Below are 20616 nucleotides of genomic sequence, written 5' to 3'. Positions count from 1 at the left end.
AAACATTTCCATGTTTAAAAACTGTCGGCTAACAATTTTTAGTGACACTTTAGTGACACAGTATTGAAAAGTTGTTGCAAAATTAAAGTTGTGCCGATATCAGAGACGCAACCTTAAGGTCTTCTGGATGTATTACTTCTACATTACCTAGATATCGTTGGTCAAAAATTTATCCAGAATTATGGCAGAAGTTTTTGTTGATTTCCCTCAGCATGTTGTGCCTCAACTGCGCTCCTGAGCTCTTGCCCTAAAAACCATACCAGACATCTTAAGATAATCGTAGAACAAATAAGACAGAATATATATCTAGGTAAAAGTGTTTGTATTGAAAAAAAAAAGCAGGCTCTGTAATACTAGCGTGCTTATGTACAAAAAATCTTGTGTGCTGCCTTCTTACAAGTGTTTATTGATAGAATTAGCTGTCAAGCAAATGTGCTTGGGTTAAGAAAAACAAGAATATGTACATTTAATTTCTTCATGCATTAATATCACTGTTGTTTGTTGCTTTGTAAAAGATGGTCTCACTGGACCAGTGTTGGATGTTGAAATAAACATTTATCCATCAGTAACACAGTTTTTACCGTTATCATGACCAGTTTTCACTGAGGAGATAATGACTGTATGTTTGCTGGGATGATAAGTTAATTAAGCATGTGCTTGGTGTTTAGCATAAACACCAACCATGTGCTTGGTGTTTATGCTAAAAGGTTCGGTGGAGCTATGAAGAGAGTTAAATGGAAATCCATCAGATTAATGGAGTTTACTTCTCCCCCCCCTCCACCCCTTAAAATAACATGGTATGTACCAAACCATGGTTCAGATAGCTGAGCTGAATAGATTTGGAAAGTCAACAGTTTTCTGATGGGAGGCCATGTTGTAAACAGACCAGGCAAGCGTTATATTGATCTGGGTCCAGATCAAAGGAAATTGTCGACACAGCACTTTGCTGACTAGCTCTACTTTCTTCCCATCTTGTACTGAACTAAAAAAGTGATGATTCAACATCAGCTATAATCTTTAGTCTATTTAATATCCAGATGGTGAGAAGTAGTTTTTCTGGGTTTTAGTTGAGCATCGGTGCGGTATAATACTGTAAGGGTAGTGGAGTTTCTTGTTGTATATGAAACTATTTCAAGCTGTAGGTTAAGTCTCCTACATTCACTCCAGTATGGTTTTAGCTTTTACTCTGTTTATATTTGTACAGCTGTGCTAATTTTAGTGTTTTGTTTTTTTACATCATGATTTTGCTACATTCAGTTCTTACAAGTCGCTCACAGTACAAAAATGTCACATTTACTCTAGTATGTTGTGTAAAACTTTGCCGGAAACCCTCTAATACAGCTTTTTGCATCCTAGTTTCACATCTTTCCTCTAAAGGGGGAACACAGGGGGAGAACAAAGACTATCTCACAGCGTGGGATACGAGCTAATCCCACTCACTTCCTGTTTCACTTTAGCCCATATAATGACTTTGCACACGTCGCTTTGCAACATCCAGGTGCCACACAGATGCTTTGGATATGCTAGGGTGGTCAGACAAAATGAATCAATTTTTGCATGGGTGGGAGGTGAAAATTTCCTGGATGTGTATTGTCAACTCCACTAGCAACTTTGTATTACTTTCTCTATCTTAAAGTAAAATAGCTTTTAATTTGGGAGTGTTGTATGCTTTAAAAAAAAAAAAGCTATCCGTTTATTAGCTGTAATGCAGATGGAAATTTGTTCAGCTGCTGTTATGGTAATGAGATATCACTAATATCAGCAGCAGCAGTGACACACAGATAATCTCTGCTTTCATTTGTAAGAAGCTTAGTTACAGTGCTCTTTCGCTACTATGATTAGCATCCAAGTAGCTTCCAATGATAGACGTCATCATTGCTATATTAGGTTTCACCAGTTGCTACATCAGTAGTGACTAGCAACTGCTAATATAATCCATGAATCTTGGCGCTGGTGTGGTTTGGATCAGATTCTCAGATACAGTATTACCAAGAAGGTTAAACATAAAGGCTTTATCAAAAACAGTCTAATGTTATTTCCCCCAATAAAATGAAAAACCAGACTGCCTGCCCCTCAACAGTATAGTATTATATACATAATGAAATCACACCTCATTCTTCTTAGAAATGTCTATTTCAGAGATTTGACAACACTGACATTTGTAACTTTTTCATTGTGTTAAGCTACTTTGTTATTTTCTAAGCTAGCTTCCACATCTTGAAACTGGGATCTAGCCATAGTCAAGTTTGTTTGGACTGTTACTAATATTACTTTTTCATGTTAGTCTAAGTTAATTTTATGTTGATTGTGTAATCCTGTAATTCTCCTACTATTTGCCTTAGGCTAATTTTGTGAGCAGTTTCAATTTTCAAATGCCAAGTGATGATGGAAAATGCTGTATTTTTAGACATGCCCGACTGAATCATTGAACATCTTGTATTTGTTTTTACATCCCATGTGACAGTGTTGTGTCTTCGTGGAGATTCTGACTCAGTGCTTTTTCCTCTACACAGAAGGTGGAAAAGGAAGAGGAGGACAAGCATTTGGTGTTTACTGTATTGTGTGCCTGCATTTAGTTTTATGAGAGAACTGTGGTATTCAGAAGTCTGTCTGCCTGGCCTCTTGTATTATATGATGACAGGAATTCCCCTGACAGACGTGTCACCCACTGAGCAACCAGCCACATGGTTTTATGTACCATCATTATTTATTAATGTTTGACATGGTTCATACTCCAGGGGTCTGCAACTTCCTGCTTGCATATTTAACATTTACATGTTTGGTTTTAATATTATGCAGATGGCAAGGAAGCTTATTTTGGTCAGAAATTCATAGGAACGTCCTGATGTGCAAGGCAACTGTTGTATGGCTGAAAAAAATAGTCATCATAATTAGTCATAGGCCTCCTTATTTTCACCTTCACAGTTTATTTTCTTGTTTACTCCAAGTAAGCAGCACCGTCTTGGAAAATATTCTCAGTTGTAGATAAAAAGGAGAAGCTGATGACAAGGTATGTATGGGAAGAAGAAAAAGACAGTAAACAATCTTCCCACTTTACCACTGCAGGAACTTTCCCCTGGGAGCATGAAAGCTTTGTTTCCACTGTGGAAACTAATGTTTAAATTAAGTCCTGGGTATTTTTCTACTTCTAAAAAGTCCCTGCTTGGAGGCTAGGGCTTTCAAAAGTCCAGGAAATTTAGTGGAGGGGCCAGATCCTTGTCATTGCTTGAGACACTAGAAAAGTTTCTTGTAGTTTACATGAAACGCACAAAGTTGTCTACAAACATTTGCTATCTACTCTCTGAGCTGTATGGAAACTTAAGTAAGGCAATGCAAACTGGAAATGGAGAACATTTGCCTTTAAAGTAAAAGCAATCGCTCTTAGCAACTAAATTAAACTTGTCTACGACTTGCTGGATTTGGAATACATTGGGTTGCCTAATTACGTCTGTCCTTTGGTTCATTTTATTATAAAGTATTCTGCATTCCTGTGTAATTTGGAATAAAGAGAGATTGATTCATGACTTAGTGTATTGCAATGCTCAGTGTTACAACAATCCATTAAGAATAGATGTTGATAGAAAACATGGTTACCATTGCTAATTAGAACCTTTACAGTCATCTGATGAATATTGAAGAAAAGAAGTTAACTCTGTTTGCAGCATCAAAATATAGGATTTAAAAAGACAGTCGTATGGTCATGGTTAGGTAGTTAGGTCCAATAATGACACAGGTCACCACCCATGGTGAATAATCATGGGAATAAAGTGGCGTTGTGACACTAGAAGGCTGTAATTTATGATGTAGGGAGTGACAATGGTAGTATCAGAATCCATGTCGTCGAAAGCATGTTTTTGTCAGATGTATATCAATCACACTTGGAATCTGAGTGTGAAACTGCGTGCCTTTAAAAAAAAAAATGTTGAGCATCTAACTCAACTCAACTCTCTGAATCCCCCTTTTTAAAAGGCAGGTTTTGTGGTGGCATAAGGGTGTGGTCAGACCAAGTTCCTCAGTTTGCCACTTGCCACAAACTGGAGCCTGTTCCAGCCCAGCCCAGAGCGCCGTACACTCTGCCCACATGCTCCACGGCCTTGGCATGCTGTACATTGTGGGATCCAAATTACATCAGTATGGGAGAGCATAAAATGCTGACCCCTCCACAAATCAGCCGCCCTCATATTTTGGTGTGTTTCTGAGACAAAGATTGGCTTTGTCAGTGTCAGTGGCCATTATTTATGTGTATAAAGCCTACAGATAACTTAGAAATAAACTGTGCACAACAGTATCATAAATCTGTTTCCAGAATCTATTTCCAGTAGCATGTTTTTAAAAAAAAAAACAAAACAAACTACTGATGCTCTCTTTCACAACATACAGTTTCAGGTTAAATAAATCTGAATGTTGTACATTTTCCAGCCTATCCCAGATTTTTTTTTTTTTTTTTTTTCCCCCCCCCCCCCCTTTCATGCTGTCTGGAAAAACTGAGAGGAGAACAACTTGCCCATGGCTGAGACAGTTCCTTTATTTGCTTTTGTATGAGAGAGTGAAAGCGGCAACAGCACATATAGCACAGCAGTTGGCAACTTGCAGTACTTCCTCATCCTGACTGCTGTATGGAGGTGAAAGCCATTGCTCCTGGCCCTGCATTTCCCCCCGCAGCCTCTTTAGAGCATAACAACAGAGAAATATTTTGTTCATTTTTGCTGCAAGGAACTCAGGCACAAGGTAGACTATAGGACAGCGCCCAGCACCAAAAACGTAAGTGAACTGCTGTGTCTTTTGTTTTGTCAACAATCTGCCATTACTGTTTCATTACTCGCTTCTTTTAGAGCTTCCTATGATTTTACTTTGAATTTAATATAAGATTGGTGACTATAGAATAGTTTAAACCCAGTAAATTCACCACCATGATCTGTTGGAAGGGAAGTTTTAAAAACAGTGGCTAACAGAGGATGCCATATGTTATCCTTATTGTATATTATTTAGCTCAAGCCTTTTTGCTAACCACAGAGCCAGACAGGAAAGAAGTCAAGAGGATGTGATGATTCAGAGTGACATTTAACCTAGTAACTTATTTTCTGTTTCTTATGTGTCCATTGCGGTTTGAAGCATTATATTTGATCATTTCTTGAATCATTCATGCTGCTGCTTCTGCTGGTCAGTGAAGCAGTCTTGTCAGTGCCCATGGTCTGGAGGTAAAGACATACGTTAGCTTAACTCTGCAAAAAGAACTTTGTATCAGTGGCATCCAGTCACACCAGACTTTACTCTGTGCAACAGAGTCTTATCACAAGAAGGCAACAAGTTTTGCAGCCACTCCTTTGCAGGACCTGCAGTTTCAACCTATGTTTTCATTTTTTCATTAAGGTTTGCTTAAAATGAATAGACAGGATCTTCATTCTTATGCACTGTGAGTTATTGATGCAGTAGTTCATTTATATTCTACATGCACTAAATATTTGAAGTGGAGAGCAGTTTGCTTGTCCTGTACTTTTTCAGAGTCTGTATTTAGGGGCAGAGAATGAGCAAAGATCCATTAGCGTGGATTTTTTTCTCTATGATTGGAGACTATTTGTAGTCATGGCAAGCTGAGCAGGCAAAGTTACATATTTGTAAAATGAATTCCTTTCATTTGGGATTGTATTTAATAATGTAGCTAACAAAAGTAAAATAGATTATTGAATTTTGTATGCAGTAGATTAAGATTAAATTATGAGATTAAGTGAAATGGAAGCATGCAGGAAGTTAGTTGTCAAACCTCAAATTAAGATGTGTGGTTGAATTTGTTGACTTTTCATATAATTCATCTTGGTCTGATTTCAGTGCTTCTCTTGGTTTTGTAATGGTAGCACATTGTCCTCTTTCCTGAAGTTCTATCAGATCACATGATGTGTATGTGATTGTTTTATCCAGGCCCAGACTGATGACTGCTGTCAGTTGCTTTCCTCTTATCTCCTTCTAGCAGCACAGTCTAGAAGCAACTGTCAGAAATTTGGAGAAACTCCTCCTCCTCTCCGTTCCATATTCAGCCTTTATATCATCTTGCCAAGTTTGGAAGCAATATAATTAAGGCAGATGACAACCCATTACTTACTGCTGTGGTGACTGCAAATTATATTTGCCTTTCAAAAATGGCTGTTTTTTAGAGCAGATTCCATATTTAGTTTTTTACCAATCATGAAGAAGTCATAATGTCATCATCCAGCATATGTGTCTCATTAGACTCAGCAAGATGCAGTGTAATAAAACCACTAAATGACTGTCATCTTTCTTGGCTAATGTGCTGTTTACAGGGAGATTCTCACTGTCTTAGTTTTTAGTTCAAGTTTAAAGTTACTTCTGGCTGTCTCTCAAAGACTTTTTTAGTTTTCACAACTGGGTCGTTGTAAGATAAGTGGGACAGGGCTCTGGCCCCTGAGAATCCTGTCTCTGCAGAGGAAATATGGAAAGGTCATACTGTATATGCAGACTTCTGCAGTGGTCGAGGAAAGTGGAAACAAAATGTATCAGTGTTAAAGTTTAGACACTTATCCTTTCATATTTATTATCTTTTCAAAATGCTTGCCTAGAGCTTTTACTTCCCTTATAGTAACAGCCCCCCCCCCCCCCCCCCCCCCCAAAAAAAAAAAATACAAAAAACAAAACAGGAACACGATTATACATCCTGGATTGAAACATCCTCAAATGTATCTCACTTCCTCATTTAGCCTACAAAGTGTTCAGGGCAGGTTGAGAAACAGGCACAGCTTGTGCTCTGTAGAGAATGGTGCCATAGCTATGTAATCTGTGTCTGAGGGGAGGTGAGACAGCACGGCTGAAGTGTTAGACTGCTAGGCTAGGCAGGAGCTAGTCATGGGATATTGCCTAGAGAGGCCCGAAGTATCATATGATGGGCCAGCAGGAAAACACATGCTCTGATACAGTCAATAAAGCAACTGAATATATTGTGCTGTTAACCAGTACCTAAGCACCTAAAAGTGTACTTACAGTGTGAAATTATCTTAAGTATGTGCCAACTACTCGTTACTGCAGCATCGTTTGTCCTGCTCTAAATTGCTACACACATGCAGCAGTTCAGTCACTGCAGTACAAAATGTATAAATAGTTGAGACTGGAGGGGGGGAAAAAGGTGGCCTTCCTGTTGGGAAGTCATGGTTGTACAGGCTTAAGTGACTAGAGAGTACTATTCTCATCAAGAGTCCTCTGCTTCTTAGATAATCAAGTTACCACACAACCACGATCAATAAGTCAGCCAACCCTTTGCGAGCTACCGAACCTTTTTACCAGTATGCTCTGTCTTTGCACTCTGACCTCCATTTCCTTCAGCTGCTCAGATGAGCGCATTACCCACATCAAATGCAAACCTTTAACAGTCACCCTGACCACATCATATTATATTATTGTGCTGCTTTTAAAGGGAGCCTGTTGTGTGTGTCTTTTCCAGCTTCATATTTTTATCCCAGGACTTTACTCAAGTAGCTTTGCATGAGTTTATTAACTTGTACCGAGCCTTGGTGCAGTTGATCATTTCATGGTTTTGAGTAGCTATGTGTCTTCTGAGATTGTATAAGAGTTATTCCCTCTTTTTGATAATGTAATGATCCAAGAGTGGAAAACAAAAAGTGTCTTAGACATGATGCTTAGAGACGTCTGATGCCTGTAGTTTGTTTGTTTGTTGGCTCACAGGTATTTCGTGTGTTTCATTACTTCAAACACTGGCCATGTTTATCATGAACATCCAAAATCAGTACACCGTATCTCAGTATATCCTGTATATGACAGAAAATAAGAAAAATTGCAAAAGGCCTATTTTTACCATATTTCTTATACAGCCACTTCTGCCATTTTCACACTGCATATGTAACTTCTACTGGTGTGGAGATGAAGTGGAGTCTTGGTCAGTGCTGCTGGTATGAACAAATCAGATAAGAGACTGTGTTCTTTCTCCTCCCTCCTACAGGAAGTGGCTCAATAGTGTTTCTGCTAAAATAACTTAAGCTCGCTGCAGAGGCACCTCCTGGCTAGTATTTTTTGGAACAGTAATAAATATCACATGTCAGTGCTAATCCATTATAGTCATCTTATAACCTGAGGAAAATGTGCTGCCTATTTTTCAGGGTTTCCTTTTATATGTATTGGAGGGAAACATTATCCAGGGTCTTTCCTAGCTCATGAGTAGGCATGATCTATCCACATACAGTAAAGCCAATGAGTATGTGTTAGCGTATTTAGCAGAACTCTACGAATATTCTTTTAAAGTTTAGTGTTTGATAAACATAATTGTAAATTAAGATCAGTTAAATAAAGCATAATAAAGAAACAAATGGAGGAAAGATGGAAACATGAACATGAAAAATAAAGATGAACACAGTATGATGATAACAAAAATATATAAACTATATAAATAAAAATAATAATCACAATAACAATGACTGTAAAGATTTCTAAAAGCCTAAGCGGCTTCAGGCGGTGTCATATCATGCTCTCAGAGTTGTGTTTGTTGTTCAGTTGCTTTTTCTATTAAAGGGCAAGTCGTGTTCATATTTCACTGCTGCCTCTGGGAGATGGAGTAGAGCTCAGCGGTTAAAACAAAGCAGCCTTGACCAAGTCTGTCCTGACCATCTGTTGGGAAAATCTGCCCACCTACTGCAGATCCTACATACTTAGACTAATGCTATTATCTATTATTCATTATCGTTTTACCATATTGAATAACTTCCGCTTTTGTCTGGACTTTTTTTCAGGTGTAGTCCGCTGACACCTAGCCATGATGAAAGCGGGCGCCACCAAAGTGGGGCTGCCCAAGCCTGGACTCCAGGAACGAGTAAGGCAGGCCCCCTCAACGTCCTCTGCCTCCACCACCTCCTCAGCCATGAAGACCTCCAGATCCTCCAACACGTTGGCCTCAGATCAGCGCCTTAGCAAGGTAAGTCACAGGTGCAGTGATACACAGATTAACCCTGCTAATGTTGGTTTAAATAAAAGCATGTCAAAACATTAAGAAGAACTTTATTAGACTTGCATGACTTTTACTAAGCGCAGATGTGTTTTTAGCTGAAAAGAGCCAGCAGTGATGATGCCTTGACAAAGCCTCCACCAGGAGCTACTGCCTCCGGTTCCCGGATGAAGAAGACTGTGACTACAGGAGCCATTTCTGATCTCGCTGAGGCCCGCCCTCGCAGCTTGTCAGGTGGGACACTTTCAACAACTAGTTTTAGAAACTTTCCTTAGGAGAAAAAAAGACCCAGTATAAAATATGAAAGGAAAAGGATGCATGTCTTCATAAATTATTATAATTAAGAGTACATATTAATTAAATATGCACTCTTATTCATAGAGTGCATATTTTGTGTCAGAGTTGAAGAGCTAACTATTTGCAGCCACTAGAGGGCCACATTTCATTACTAAAGTTGTCTGTTATGGGTTCCCAGTTACTGGTGGGAACTGGCAGCTTCACAAATGCTTCTTTTTATTTCTTACCCTTTTTATTCATTTATTTTTTGTATCTATATTTTTTTTCACAATTTGTTGGTACTAGTGAGGTGCAGGTGGCCAAGTACTGAGACTCTCAAGCTTTTGGTCCAAACATTAGATACTGGACAGATTCATGACCTGTCTCTTCTCACATCTGCTCAGCAAATTGAACAGCAGGATATGTTTTGGATGAAATTGGGTTTGAGGAGAGGTCAAGGTTGAGTGATGGGGGGATACTAATATAACTATGTGGATTGATAATACCAAATCTGAAGTGGGACTGGAATAAACAGTATATTTAGCTGTTTATATGTTAATGTCCTTGTATTTATTTTTAATCTCTTTGGGCAAATGATAAAAAATAGTGAAACTTCAACTTTAAAAATGCAAAAGTGTAATTAACATTAACTTCAACATGGTGTTTGTTAGTTGTAGAGTTTTGTGTTTGTTTGTTTTTCTGTTTGTTTGCATTTTCATTAGCAAAAGATGACTTAAGTTCCTTGAGCTAATATCTACTGTTCTTGTGGCAGACCTCATTTCCCCAAATCTGAAGACCAGAGTCAGAGGAGAGCTGATACAACCAGCAGATTGACAGAAACTGTAAATCCAAGAAGCAATTACCATAATGAATGCATGACATTTCCTATGAAATGTCTTCATTTTACACAGTTAGAGTGAGGATTAAGATCTCTTTATTGTTCACAAAATTTCATTTATTTATCTGTTTTTAATTAATAAGTATCCAAATTTTTTTTATGAATCAAAGAAAACATTTCTACAGTTGGCAAAATTATGTTAGATTACATCAAGTGCCATTTAGTTTTCTGTCTACGGCTATCACATGTTTAGACGCACTTGGACAAAGGCTGTTATAGTTAACAAAATGAAACTCAAAACTAAGACTGTAAACTGTGATATGAAAAACATTTTAGTAAAAAAATAGATGTTTGAGAAAAATTTAAACTAACTGAAACAATTTGTGAAATTTGAAAACAAACTTGCATTACAAAAAAGAATAAACAGAGCAATTCCAATTGGGCCTTTGCACATTTTGTGCACTGGCCCTCGGTAGAGAAAATATATCCTTAGTTTAAGTTTTTGTTAGTCTGGTAAAAACAAAATTTATTACATCTTGCCTGATGAGACATTGGTGGATATGCTTCTTAAGATTTTGGATGTCTACAAAACTGTGGGTTACTGCATACAATAATTAAAAAGACTAAAACTGACACTGGAACTAATAAAAGCTAAAATAAAATTAAACATTTTCAAATGATAAAAACTAAACTGAAACAAGAAAATCCACTCTGTAAACTAACTGAACTGAAAAAGGAAAAGTCAAAATGAAATAAAAATACAAACTAATTAGAAAATACAAAACTATAATAAGTCTGTTTGAGACAAATACTCAGTCAGACATGTTGCTAGGATGTACTATTTTAGGATGTCTTATTTTTCCAGCTACAAACCGGATTCCAAAAAAGTTGGGACACTAAACAAATTGTGAATAAAAACTGAATGCAACGGTGTGGAGATGGCAAATGTCAATATTTTATTCAGAATAGAACATAAATCATGGAACAAAAGTTGAAACTGAGAAAATTTATCATTTTAAGGGGAAAATATGGTGATTCAAAATATCATGGTGTCAACAAATCCCAAAAAAGTTGGGACAAGGCCATTTTCACCACTGTGTGGCATCTCCCCTTCTTCTTACAACACTCAACAGACGTCTGGGGACCGAGGAGACCAGTTTCTCAAGTTTAGAAATAGGAATGCTCTCCCATTCTTGTCTAATACTGGCCTCTAACTGTTCAATCGTCTTGGGCCTTCTTTGTCGCACCTTCCTCTTTATGATGCGCCAAATGTTCTCAATAGGTGAAAGATCTGGACTGCAGACTGGCCATTTCAGTACCCGGATCCTTCTCCTACGCAGCAATGATGTTGTGATTGATGCAGAATGTGGCCTCTCATTATCTTGTTGAAAAATGCAGGGTTTTCCCTTAAAGAGATGACGTCTGGATGGGAGCATATGTTGTTCCAGAACCTGAATATATTTTTCTGCATTGATGGGGCCTTTCCAGACATGCAAGCTGCCCATGCCACACACACTCATGCAACCCCATACCATCAGAGATGCAGGCTTCTGAACTGAGCGTTGATAACAACTTGGGTTGTCCTTGTCTTCTTTGGTCCGGATGACATGGCGTCCCACATTTCCAAAAAGAACTTCGAATCGTGACTCGTCTGACCACAGAGCAGTCTTCCATTTTGCCACACTCCATTTTAAATCATCCCTGGCCCAGTGAAAACGCCTGAGCTTGTGGATCTTGCTTAGAAATGGCTTCTTCTTTGCACTGTAGAGTTTCAGCTGGCAATGGCGGATGGCACAGTGGATTGTGTTCACTGACAATAGTTTCTGGAAGTATTCCTGAGCCCATTCTGTGATTTCCTTTACAGTAGCATTCCTGTTTGTGGTGCAGTGTCGTTTAAGGGCCCGAAGATCACGGGCATCCAGTATCACAGTAGCCCTTGACCCTTACGCACAGAGATTGTTCCAGATTCTCTGAATCTTTGGATGATGTTATGTACAGTTGATGATGATAACTGCAAAGTCTTTGCAATTTTTCACTGGGTAACACCTTTCTGATATTGCTTCACTATCTTTCTGCGCAACATTGTGGGAATTGGTGATCCTTTACCCATCTTGGCTTCTGAGAGACACTGCCACTCTTAGAAGCTCTTTTTATACCCAATCATGTTGCCAATTAACCTAATTAGTGTTAATTGGTCTTCCAGCTCTTCGTTATGCTCAAATTTACTTTTTCCAGCCTCTTATTGCTGCTTGTCCCAACTTTTTTGGGATTTGTTGACAACGTGTAATTTTGAATCAACATATTTTTCCTTTGAAATTATACATTTTCTTGGATTAAACTTTTGATCTGTCATCTACGTTCTATTCTGAATAAAATATTGACATTTGCTATCGCCACATCATTGCATTCAGTTTTTATTCACAATTTGTTTAGTGTCCCAACTTTTATGCAGTCCGGTTTGTACAACAACACTGCTTTTAATAAATATGGTGTGTAAACAAGAGCATAATTGTAAGAGCTGCTGAGAAGTATTAGGGGTTCGTGAGACATTTCACTACATAAAATTTAGATTTTATTGATAAGTATTTGGATGAAATAGAGAGGAAAAATTAAACATTTGTAAATTTGTGATTAAAATTTTGGCTATTCAATAACAGAATGCACAGGGTCAGCAGTAGCTATATAATGAACATTTGAATGTTTGAAATAGGACATTCTGCCCAGACTGAAAGATGTCTAGGTTGAATGTTAGGTTTAGTTTTAGCGCTAAGATGGTGTTGACTAAATGATCAATGCTAATTGGGGAGCATATGGTGGCTCAGTGTAGTACTTTTTACCTTTTAGTAAATTCAAATGCAAGTATCTTGTTATCCATGACCTTGTGTGGTGATATTAAACTTTGCATTGGCTATTAAACAGAACAGCTACATGATGGCAAAATGCATATTACATGTAGAACAAATATGATGGGTGATAATGACAGGGATTTGTTTGCAGTAATTAATGTTGTGCATACCCTTAGTGTGGGAGAAAGCTGTGTTTGTTTATGGCAGCCCATCCAAACAGTGTGTGGATGCTGTGCTCTGGTGAATTTCTTCTTCAAAGGGCTCTTGTGCAGAAGCGCAGATAATTGAATTCTATTTGACAAAAGACTCCCGAGGAGCTCAGAAACCACAGCCAAGTGAGGCTCTCAGTTCTTTCATACACAATTAGACCATGATCAGCTTTCACCGGATTGAGCTCTAATTAACCAAAGTTTGCTTTTTCAAAGCATTTTCACACCCAAGGACAAGAACAGATGCCCAATTTATGCTATTCATGATAAATTCATTACAAACTTGCTTTGACCTAGTTTTGCTTGGAAATTTCTAGTATCCAATTCCATTTGAATACAGAGATATACCGTAGAGGAAAATCTCTTTAAAATATGGTTGTGATGCTGTCATATTCAAATGAGAACCAAGGAAAAAAAGAATGTTCCCATTGAACTTTTTTGTGATTTCCTGCCTCTTTGGAGCTAAAGGAGGCCACCCAAAAAACAGATAAGATATCAGTGGAAAGCCCAGGATGTCCTCTATTTAGTAAACCAGGACTTGGTAGGGTAGTTCGAATAAGTCAAAAATAAGAGCAAAAACAAGTGTCCGTTACAAAGGACATAAATGAATAGGCTGGTTGTCAGGAGGGTAAGACTGTGTTTTATATCAGCGAAAATATAATCTTTTTGTGTAACACAAAGATCACTTAGATTGTTTTTCAGCCAAGTTGCTGATCTTAACTGGCGTCTAGTTCATGTGCAGAAATGAAAACATCTGAAAGATTTTATCATCTTCATTTTTTTATGTGCCCAAATCCCCAAATATGTTCGTCTCTTCAAATCGATTTCATCAAAATATGAACTCTGCTTTCACTGAGTTGAGATTAACTTCTTAAAAGAACCCCAGGCTAACAGGCATATTCTGACCTTGTGTGTAGTTGTAGGACAAACGTGACAAGAGTGGATGTTTTTGCTGTATGATTCCCTTCAGGCCATCTGTGTTGTTCTGCACCTGCAGTGAGGCGGAGCATGTCAAGACATAAGAAGATACACAAGTGGATGTGTCAAACGTGTCAAAAAAGCAAAGCCATTGAGCATGCTGAGAATGAAATGTGACACATGAAATAGCAGCGATGGTCAGCCCTGAATACAGCTTTCGGCAATTATCATTTAGCTTGCTGCTTCCAATACTAAATCAGAATTCCAAAATAATCTCACAGCGGGGAATGACAGGCTTTGAATATAGATTGGGGTGATGCTTTGTGGCCTTTCAAACCGTTTGTGATGTAATGCTCAGAAATGTCTTGGATGTTTGCATTTATTGATGTGGAAGGAGAGTAAATATCTGCTTGAAGATTTACTTTTTGAGTGTGCAGAGAAGTGAAATATTCAACATTTGCATTGTGACATTTTGGGATAAAAATGTTGACTTTGATGCTGTAATGTGTCATCAGGCTTGCCTTAGTGATACCGTCAGCTTTCATGTGGGTTATAAGCACATGAGCTGCTCCCTAGCGAATAAGTGACATTACGTACTGACATGAAGCCATCAAGCTATCAAGGCTTACTGGGCTCTAAGGCACATTGCAGCAGAACTGTCATCACATGCGTCAAACAGTAAATTGAGTCTTTTCTCACCTATATTTTGTGCCTGTGGTTTCAGGCAGGTTTCAGTTTCCTTTAAAAAAAAAAAAAAAAAAAAAATAGAAGAAAAGAAAAAAAAAAAAAAGGAAAACACACACACGTGGATTTTGGAAACGATTAAGCAGTGCACAGTCGTTTGTCCCATATGGTAACCTCATATTTTTTTTTTTGCAAAAGTCAGTAAAGAATATTATTGTTGAATAAGAACTAATGCATAATTTATTATTTTTGGAGATTCATGAGAAGTGGGTCAGATGTGATATCGTGCACACTTTTGGAAGATAAACAACATAATTCTTGCGCTAATTAGGGAGCAAATTCACCTTCATGCAACAGTCTACAGTCTTTTTTAGAAACTGATCTGTGATATTTCTTTCCATAGAACTGAATAGATTTAAACTGTTTTATTATAATCTTTGAAAAAAAATATCATCTCTGTGTAGTTATTATCTGCTTAGTTATTGGGTTTGTATTGCAAATTATGCATCACTCTGGAGCTGCTTGAAACACTGCATTACTTCATAAGATTAGAGAGAATGGAGTCATACTGAGTAGGGAAGATGTAATGGGGGGAAAATATGGAGTCATGGGGCAGAGGCACACTCACAGCAGTCTCTTAAAAAAAGCTCCTCTGACTGCCAGTCTTAACCCACCTTTGTCTGTCCCATGCAAGCTGTGGCCCACCCTCACAGCATGTCATAGTAATGAATCAAAACTGTTATTTTTGCTAATGGAGTCTATCCCCTTATCCCCTCTGGCACTTTACCAACTGTGCCATGCTGTTAGACAACGGGTTAAAACCCAGCCTCATCCTGATGACTTATTTAAAACTCCTAATCAATAATTCAGTAAAGCTTTCACTCAGAGGGGTCCCTGTGGAGTGAGCAAGAACAGGGGAGATGAAGCTGCCCTGCTCTATAAATAAAAAGCATGTTCGGGACTGAAAATGCATAACTTTATAAATGGGAGCATCTAAGGATCACAGCTTTCTTTCACATCTGTGCAGCCAATGTGTTCACTCTGGTCACTGATGTGATCAGAGTTCTTGTTTAGTTAGGGATTGTTGTTGTTGTTGTTGTTGTTGTTGTTGGTTGTTTTTTTTTTTTTTTTTTTTAAATATCCGATTATCGTAATCTAATATTTATTATGATATTTTGTAATATTAATGTTATTATTAGACAAAATTCACATTGCTTTACTCCTGGATTTATCCACCTTAATTTATCCTTTATTGATCACATGTTTTCATGTCACGTGATGTTTAGTGGTTATACCAGTGAGAGAGATTGAGCAACACTGACTTTATAAGTAGCAATGACTGTCATAAGATGTTATCTCTTATTAATATAATAATGTAATGTAGGTTTGTTGTATAAATAGGTTTGAGATGTACTGTAGCTGTAGTCATTGTACATGCATATATGATGCTTTCTTATACATTTTTATCTAATATATCTAATTGTCATCATGTGTTATACCTGCGATAATGTGCCAGCCAATATCATAGGAGATTTCTTATATAAATTGATTTGAGCTGAATTGTATTGTAAAAGTGCAAGACTTTGTCATCATGTCATATTATTGCCGTATTTGATCTCATATCGGATCGTATCTCATTCTTACTCCCTTTGTGTAGATTTTGTAGGCTGTGTCGCTTTTTACATCAAGGTTGACGACTCCAACCAACATGAGGAGTTTTTGAGAGCGGGACATTTTTAAGTACAGACACCTTAATGTGTTTTGTGTTTCTTCTGCAATTCTCCTAATGACATGTCAGTGCAGTGCTTTCCCAGTGTAACTCAGGAGACTATACTGACAAGCTTTCTCATAGAGGGAGGGTATTTTTATAGGTGGGCTATGCAAAGGTTATTGGTGTGATGATCAGCACTACTCGAGGAATACTCTTTGGGTGGAGGCAGATGATTTACAAGAGACAAGTTTTCATTATTAGTGTGAATACTATAGTTATTCATTAACATCCAGTGTCTTCTTTGTGAACTTGCCTGTCATACAGTGATGGAGTTGAGGTTGGCTGGCTAAACCTGATAGAGTTTGACTTTGTTTTCTATTAATGAGTTTATAGCTTGTGTCAGTTTTCTAATAGTGCCTGAATTCACTGTCTGAAGAAAAAGAAGATGTCAGATAATGGTTAAGGGTCAATGATCTGCAGAGCCAGGAGACAGAGGTGTGCTTCAGGTACTATGGACCCCATACTGTCTGTAAATTTTACTATGCACAACCCAGACACCACACTCAGCCATAGCACATGGTCCCAGCAGGGCCCTGTCTGCTTGCGTCAGGCAGGAGGAAAACTGGTATGGTCCTAGAACTCCTCATACAGTACATGTCAGATAAATTAATCAAACGTGTTACAGTCCACTGAGACACCTCATTCAGCATAAGCAGTCAGCCATAGCAAACAGACACACAATGAAAAGCCGTGAGACATACAGTGCAGTGAAAAAGTATTTGCACTCTTCCTGATTCCTTAGTGGGTTTTTTATTTTTATATTTGTCACACTTACATGTTTCGGATCATCAAGCCGTAATTAATAATACACAAAGATAACCTGAAATACAAAAGGCAAGATATGATATGAATATGGCAATAATATGATATGACACAGTTTTGCACCTTTACAATATAATTCAGTGTTTACATGGCTCAAATCAATTTATTTATATAAGAAATCTCCTATGATGATTTCATTCAATAAAGGAAAAAGCTATCTAAATCTGTCTGCCCCTATGTGAAAAAGTAATTGGCTCCTATACCTAAAAACTGGTTGTGCTACTCTTATCAGCAAGACCTGCAAATCAAGTATTTGTGATAACTTCCAGTGAGTCATTCATGTCAATGTGGAGGAATTTTGTTCCACCCTTCTTGTTGTGCAGCGTTTTTTTTTTTTGGTTTTTTTTGTTTGTTTTTTTTTGTTGGTTTTTTTTGTTTTGTTTTTTTTTTAACATGAATGCCCTGTGCAAACTCATGCAGAAGCAACATTTGACCAAGTCGTCCCAAAAATCGTAATTTTCCGGGGGGGTTAGCCATGCAGAGGTGGACGTGCTGATGTGTTTCAGATTGTCCTGCCACATAACCCAAGCTTCAGGGCACAAACTGATGACTGGACACTCTCCATCAGGGTTATAGAGAGAATTATAACCCTGCAATTATAATTATATACAGAATTATAGATTCCATCTATTATAATCAGTGAGGCATCCCCAGACCATCACACTACCACCACCATGTTTGACTGTTGGTATGATGTTCTTTTTATAATATTTAGTGTTAGTTTTACATGAATTGCTGTTTTTTCAAGGCAATATGTATGACATGTGCCCTTGATGTAATTTTGGTAGTGCAGTCACTCCAAGGAAAGTTCATCACTGTTCCACAGTTTCTCCATTTGTGGATGGATGTAGATGGATCTCACTGTGGTTCACTTCATTTCCATATTGATACATGTCAGTGACTTTGTTTCCTTTTCTTTCGTTTGTAGCAAGATGTGTTGCTTTTTGAGATCTTTTGCCCTGCTTCACTTTGTCAGACAGGTTCTATTTAGGGGATTCTTTGATTAAACTAGTTTTCAGTAATCAGGTGTGAATTTAACTTTTATAAATAAAAGTGTGTTTATTTATAATTAATTTGTGATTTAAGAAATGCAGTAAATACTTTTTTCACACAGGACTGGGTAGCTTTGAATAGTTTTTGTCCCCTAATAAATGAAATTATTATCCAAAAATCAAATTTGGTATTTACACAGGTTAACCTTGTCTAATATCTGAACATGATCTGATGATGATCTGTGTGAGAAATATGCATAAAACATAAGACATGAGGCTGATACTTTTTCACAGGACTGTATATGCTTACCGTATCTACAGAGAGTATTAAAAAAAGTAGCATTACTGTTTATCTCTTCCTTTTGTCTCCCATAATGATCATAAAACGGTATGATTGTGTTCTCTATTTATTTTGCATACAGTGGAAAAGAAGCTTACGTTAAGCAGTTATAGCTTTGCTCTTGTATCTGGGATCAACTCAGGCTAAATGCATTTTGCGCTTTTTAGGTTTGCTGGCCAGAGTTTTGGCTCAAAGTTTGAAATTCCTCTGTGTAGAAGCCCGTGACCCCAGCGAGTCACCGAAAGACACTAGACAAAGAGCAGTGGTCTTGCCAAATTTTGAAAGGGGTCTCTTGGACCCGCAGAGATGAACATCCTGCAGTGAGGAGAACATTCTTAGTTGGATTAGAGGCATGTTTGTTTACCAAGGTGGATGTGCTGCTCCAAGAGGAGAGAAGAAAATATTAGGAAAGGAAGAGGAAGCTGTATAAGCAGTTTATGCAACAATCATATGATATGAAAAGACCCGTACAGTGTTGTATCAAAGGGCTGAATATTCAGGCTGACGTGGGCAGAATCGTGTAGCAAACTAGATCTTCCTTGCAGCTACTAGAGAATTTTTAAATGGCTTCTCTGTTAATAATATTTTCTAATTCAAAACTATATTCAACTAAAAATGCACAACTATAAATGACCTTTGCATTATTATTCTGCTTATCAGTACATTTCTACAGTTCTTTTGAGCAGAAAGAAAATAATCCAGCAGCTCTCAGCTTATGCAACAGAGACTCTCATACTCCTAAAAATATCAGTGCTTATCTGTGTCACGTGTAGCTTAAAAAAAAAATATAGTGCAGCAAAAATGAATGTTAATTTTGAAGAAATACATCCATGTGCATTTGATGTTTTGGGGTCTCAGAGTCAGATCTTACATATTAGAGTACAGGCTATTTTGACACACAGGTATATTCTAATCTATTCAACATTTAGGAGCCTAAAGAAGAGGCTACTATAGTTGATCATACTTTATTCTCCTTTACAGTTTTGTACTTATATTGTGAATGAGAGAAGACAGAACAAACACCAAAGCTAGACCATCACCCCCTCCCAGCTTTTTACATGTAGGTGAACCCACATACATGCACATGCTATTGTTCCCTGCTGGGTGCACTGTAGGGAAAATGCTAGTGAAAGCTTGTGGTGGCCCCTGACACACACTCCTCACACCCGCATCTCCTTTTCCCATTTTTGAAGACTTTTCTCTTCTTTATATTTTTATAAATCTGTATGTGGGAGCAGGCATGGAAGAAAGTTTGAAAAGAAAAGACAAGCTGCCACCATCTGCCAAAAATTACAAATGTTGCCTTTCCTTTGCTCCTGCTTCTCTTTCCTTCCTACTTCCCTCCACCCTCTTCTTTGGCTCATACTTGTCCTTTTTTGTTCCACTGAGGGACAGATCATCTCTCCATTGTTCAGCTGGTACTAGTGAGAGTAAACTGACTGGCAGCAGAGAGAGGAGGTGTGTTAAAGTGTGTGTTTCTGCGGGGGGTTTTGTGTCTGGCTGAGGAAGCCACGCCTCCTCTGAGCTGATTCCAGTCATCAGTACTATAATGAGGTGCACACGACGCTCCCTGCCTGCCTGCCCGCCTGCCAGTGTGACAAACTGTCACCATCCTGGAGGACAAACTCGCACGCTTTCACGTACACTCACTCATTGATGGGACAGCAGCCCGTCTCCTCACACATGCTCATGCAGACACACAGACTCGTATAGTCCTGGCAAAGAGAGGAGAAAAGAAGGAAGAATAAGAAGGATTTCACATCTCTTATTGCGTCCTCTCTATGTGGTGCTGATTTTGGGTGCTGAACAGAAGAAACAAGCCCACCACTCGTGCGCGCGCACACACCTCTACCCCCGCAGCCACGGACTCTTGGATTAGTCTGCCCTGGTGTGGAGTGTGGGAGCGGCGGAGCGGACCAACATGGGGAACCAAGCAGGGAGGCAGGAGGAAACGGAGTCAG

General features: G+C 38.2%; 1 protein-coding gene across 11 annotated transcripts in view; it reads left to right on the top strand.

Annotated features, from left to right (window-relative positions):
- specc1 (sperm antigen with calponin homology and coiled-coil domains 1) overlaps positions 1-20616 on the top strand; it is a 77879-nt gene that overhangs the window by 6519 nt on the left and 50744 nt on the right. For 9 of the 11 annotated variants that reach the window (XR_003273677.1, XR_003273678.1, XR_003273679.1 and 6 more), the window contains exons 2-3: positions 8748-8929; positions 9058-9193. Coding sequence is in view for 7 of the 11 variants with exons in the window: in XM_026182947.1 (XP_026038732.1) it covers positions 8771-8929; positions 9058-9193 (295 nt within the window). In the remaining 4 variants the exon portion in view is untranslated. Of the gene's footprint in view, positions 1-4568; positions 4762-8747; positions 8930-9057; positions 9194-20038 lie in introns of those variants that run through there. The other 2 variants (XM_026182945.1, XM_026182948.1) reach the window with 2 other exon arrangements.

This window comes from Astatotilapia calliptera, chromosome 10 (genome assembly GCF_900246225.1).
Source record: "Astatotilapia calliptera chromosome 10, fAstCal1.2, whole genome shotgun sequence".
In the NCBI taxonomy this organism is placed as follows: Eukaryota; Metazoa; Chordata; class Actinopteri; order Cichliformes; family Cichlidae; genus Astatotilapia; species Astatotilapia calliptera.
Note: the sequence above shows the minus strand (reverse complement) of the source record. Positions and strands in the feature narration are given on the sequence as shown.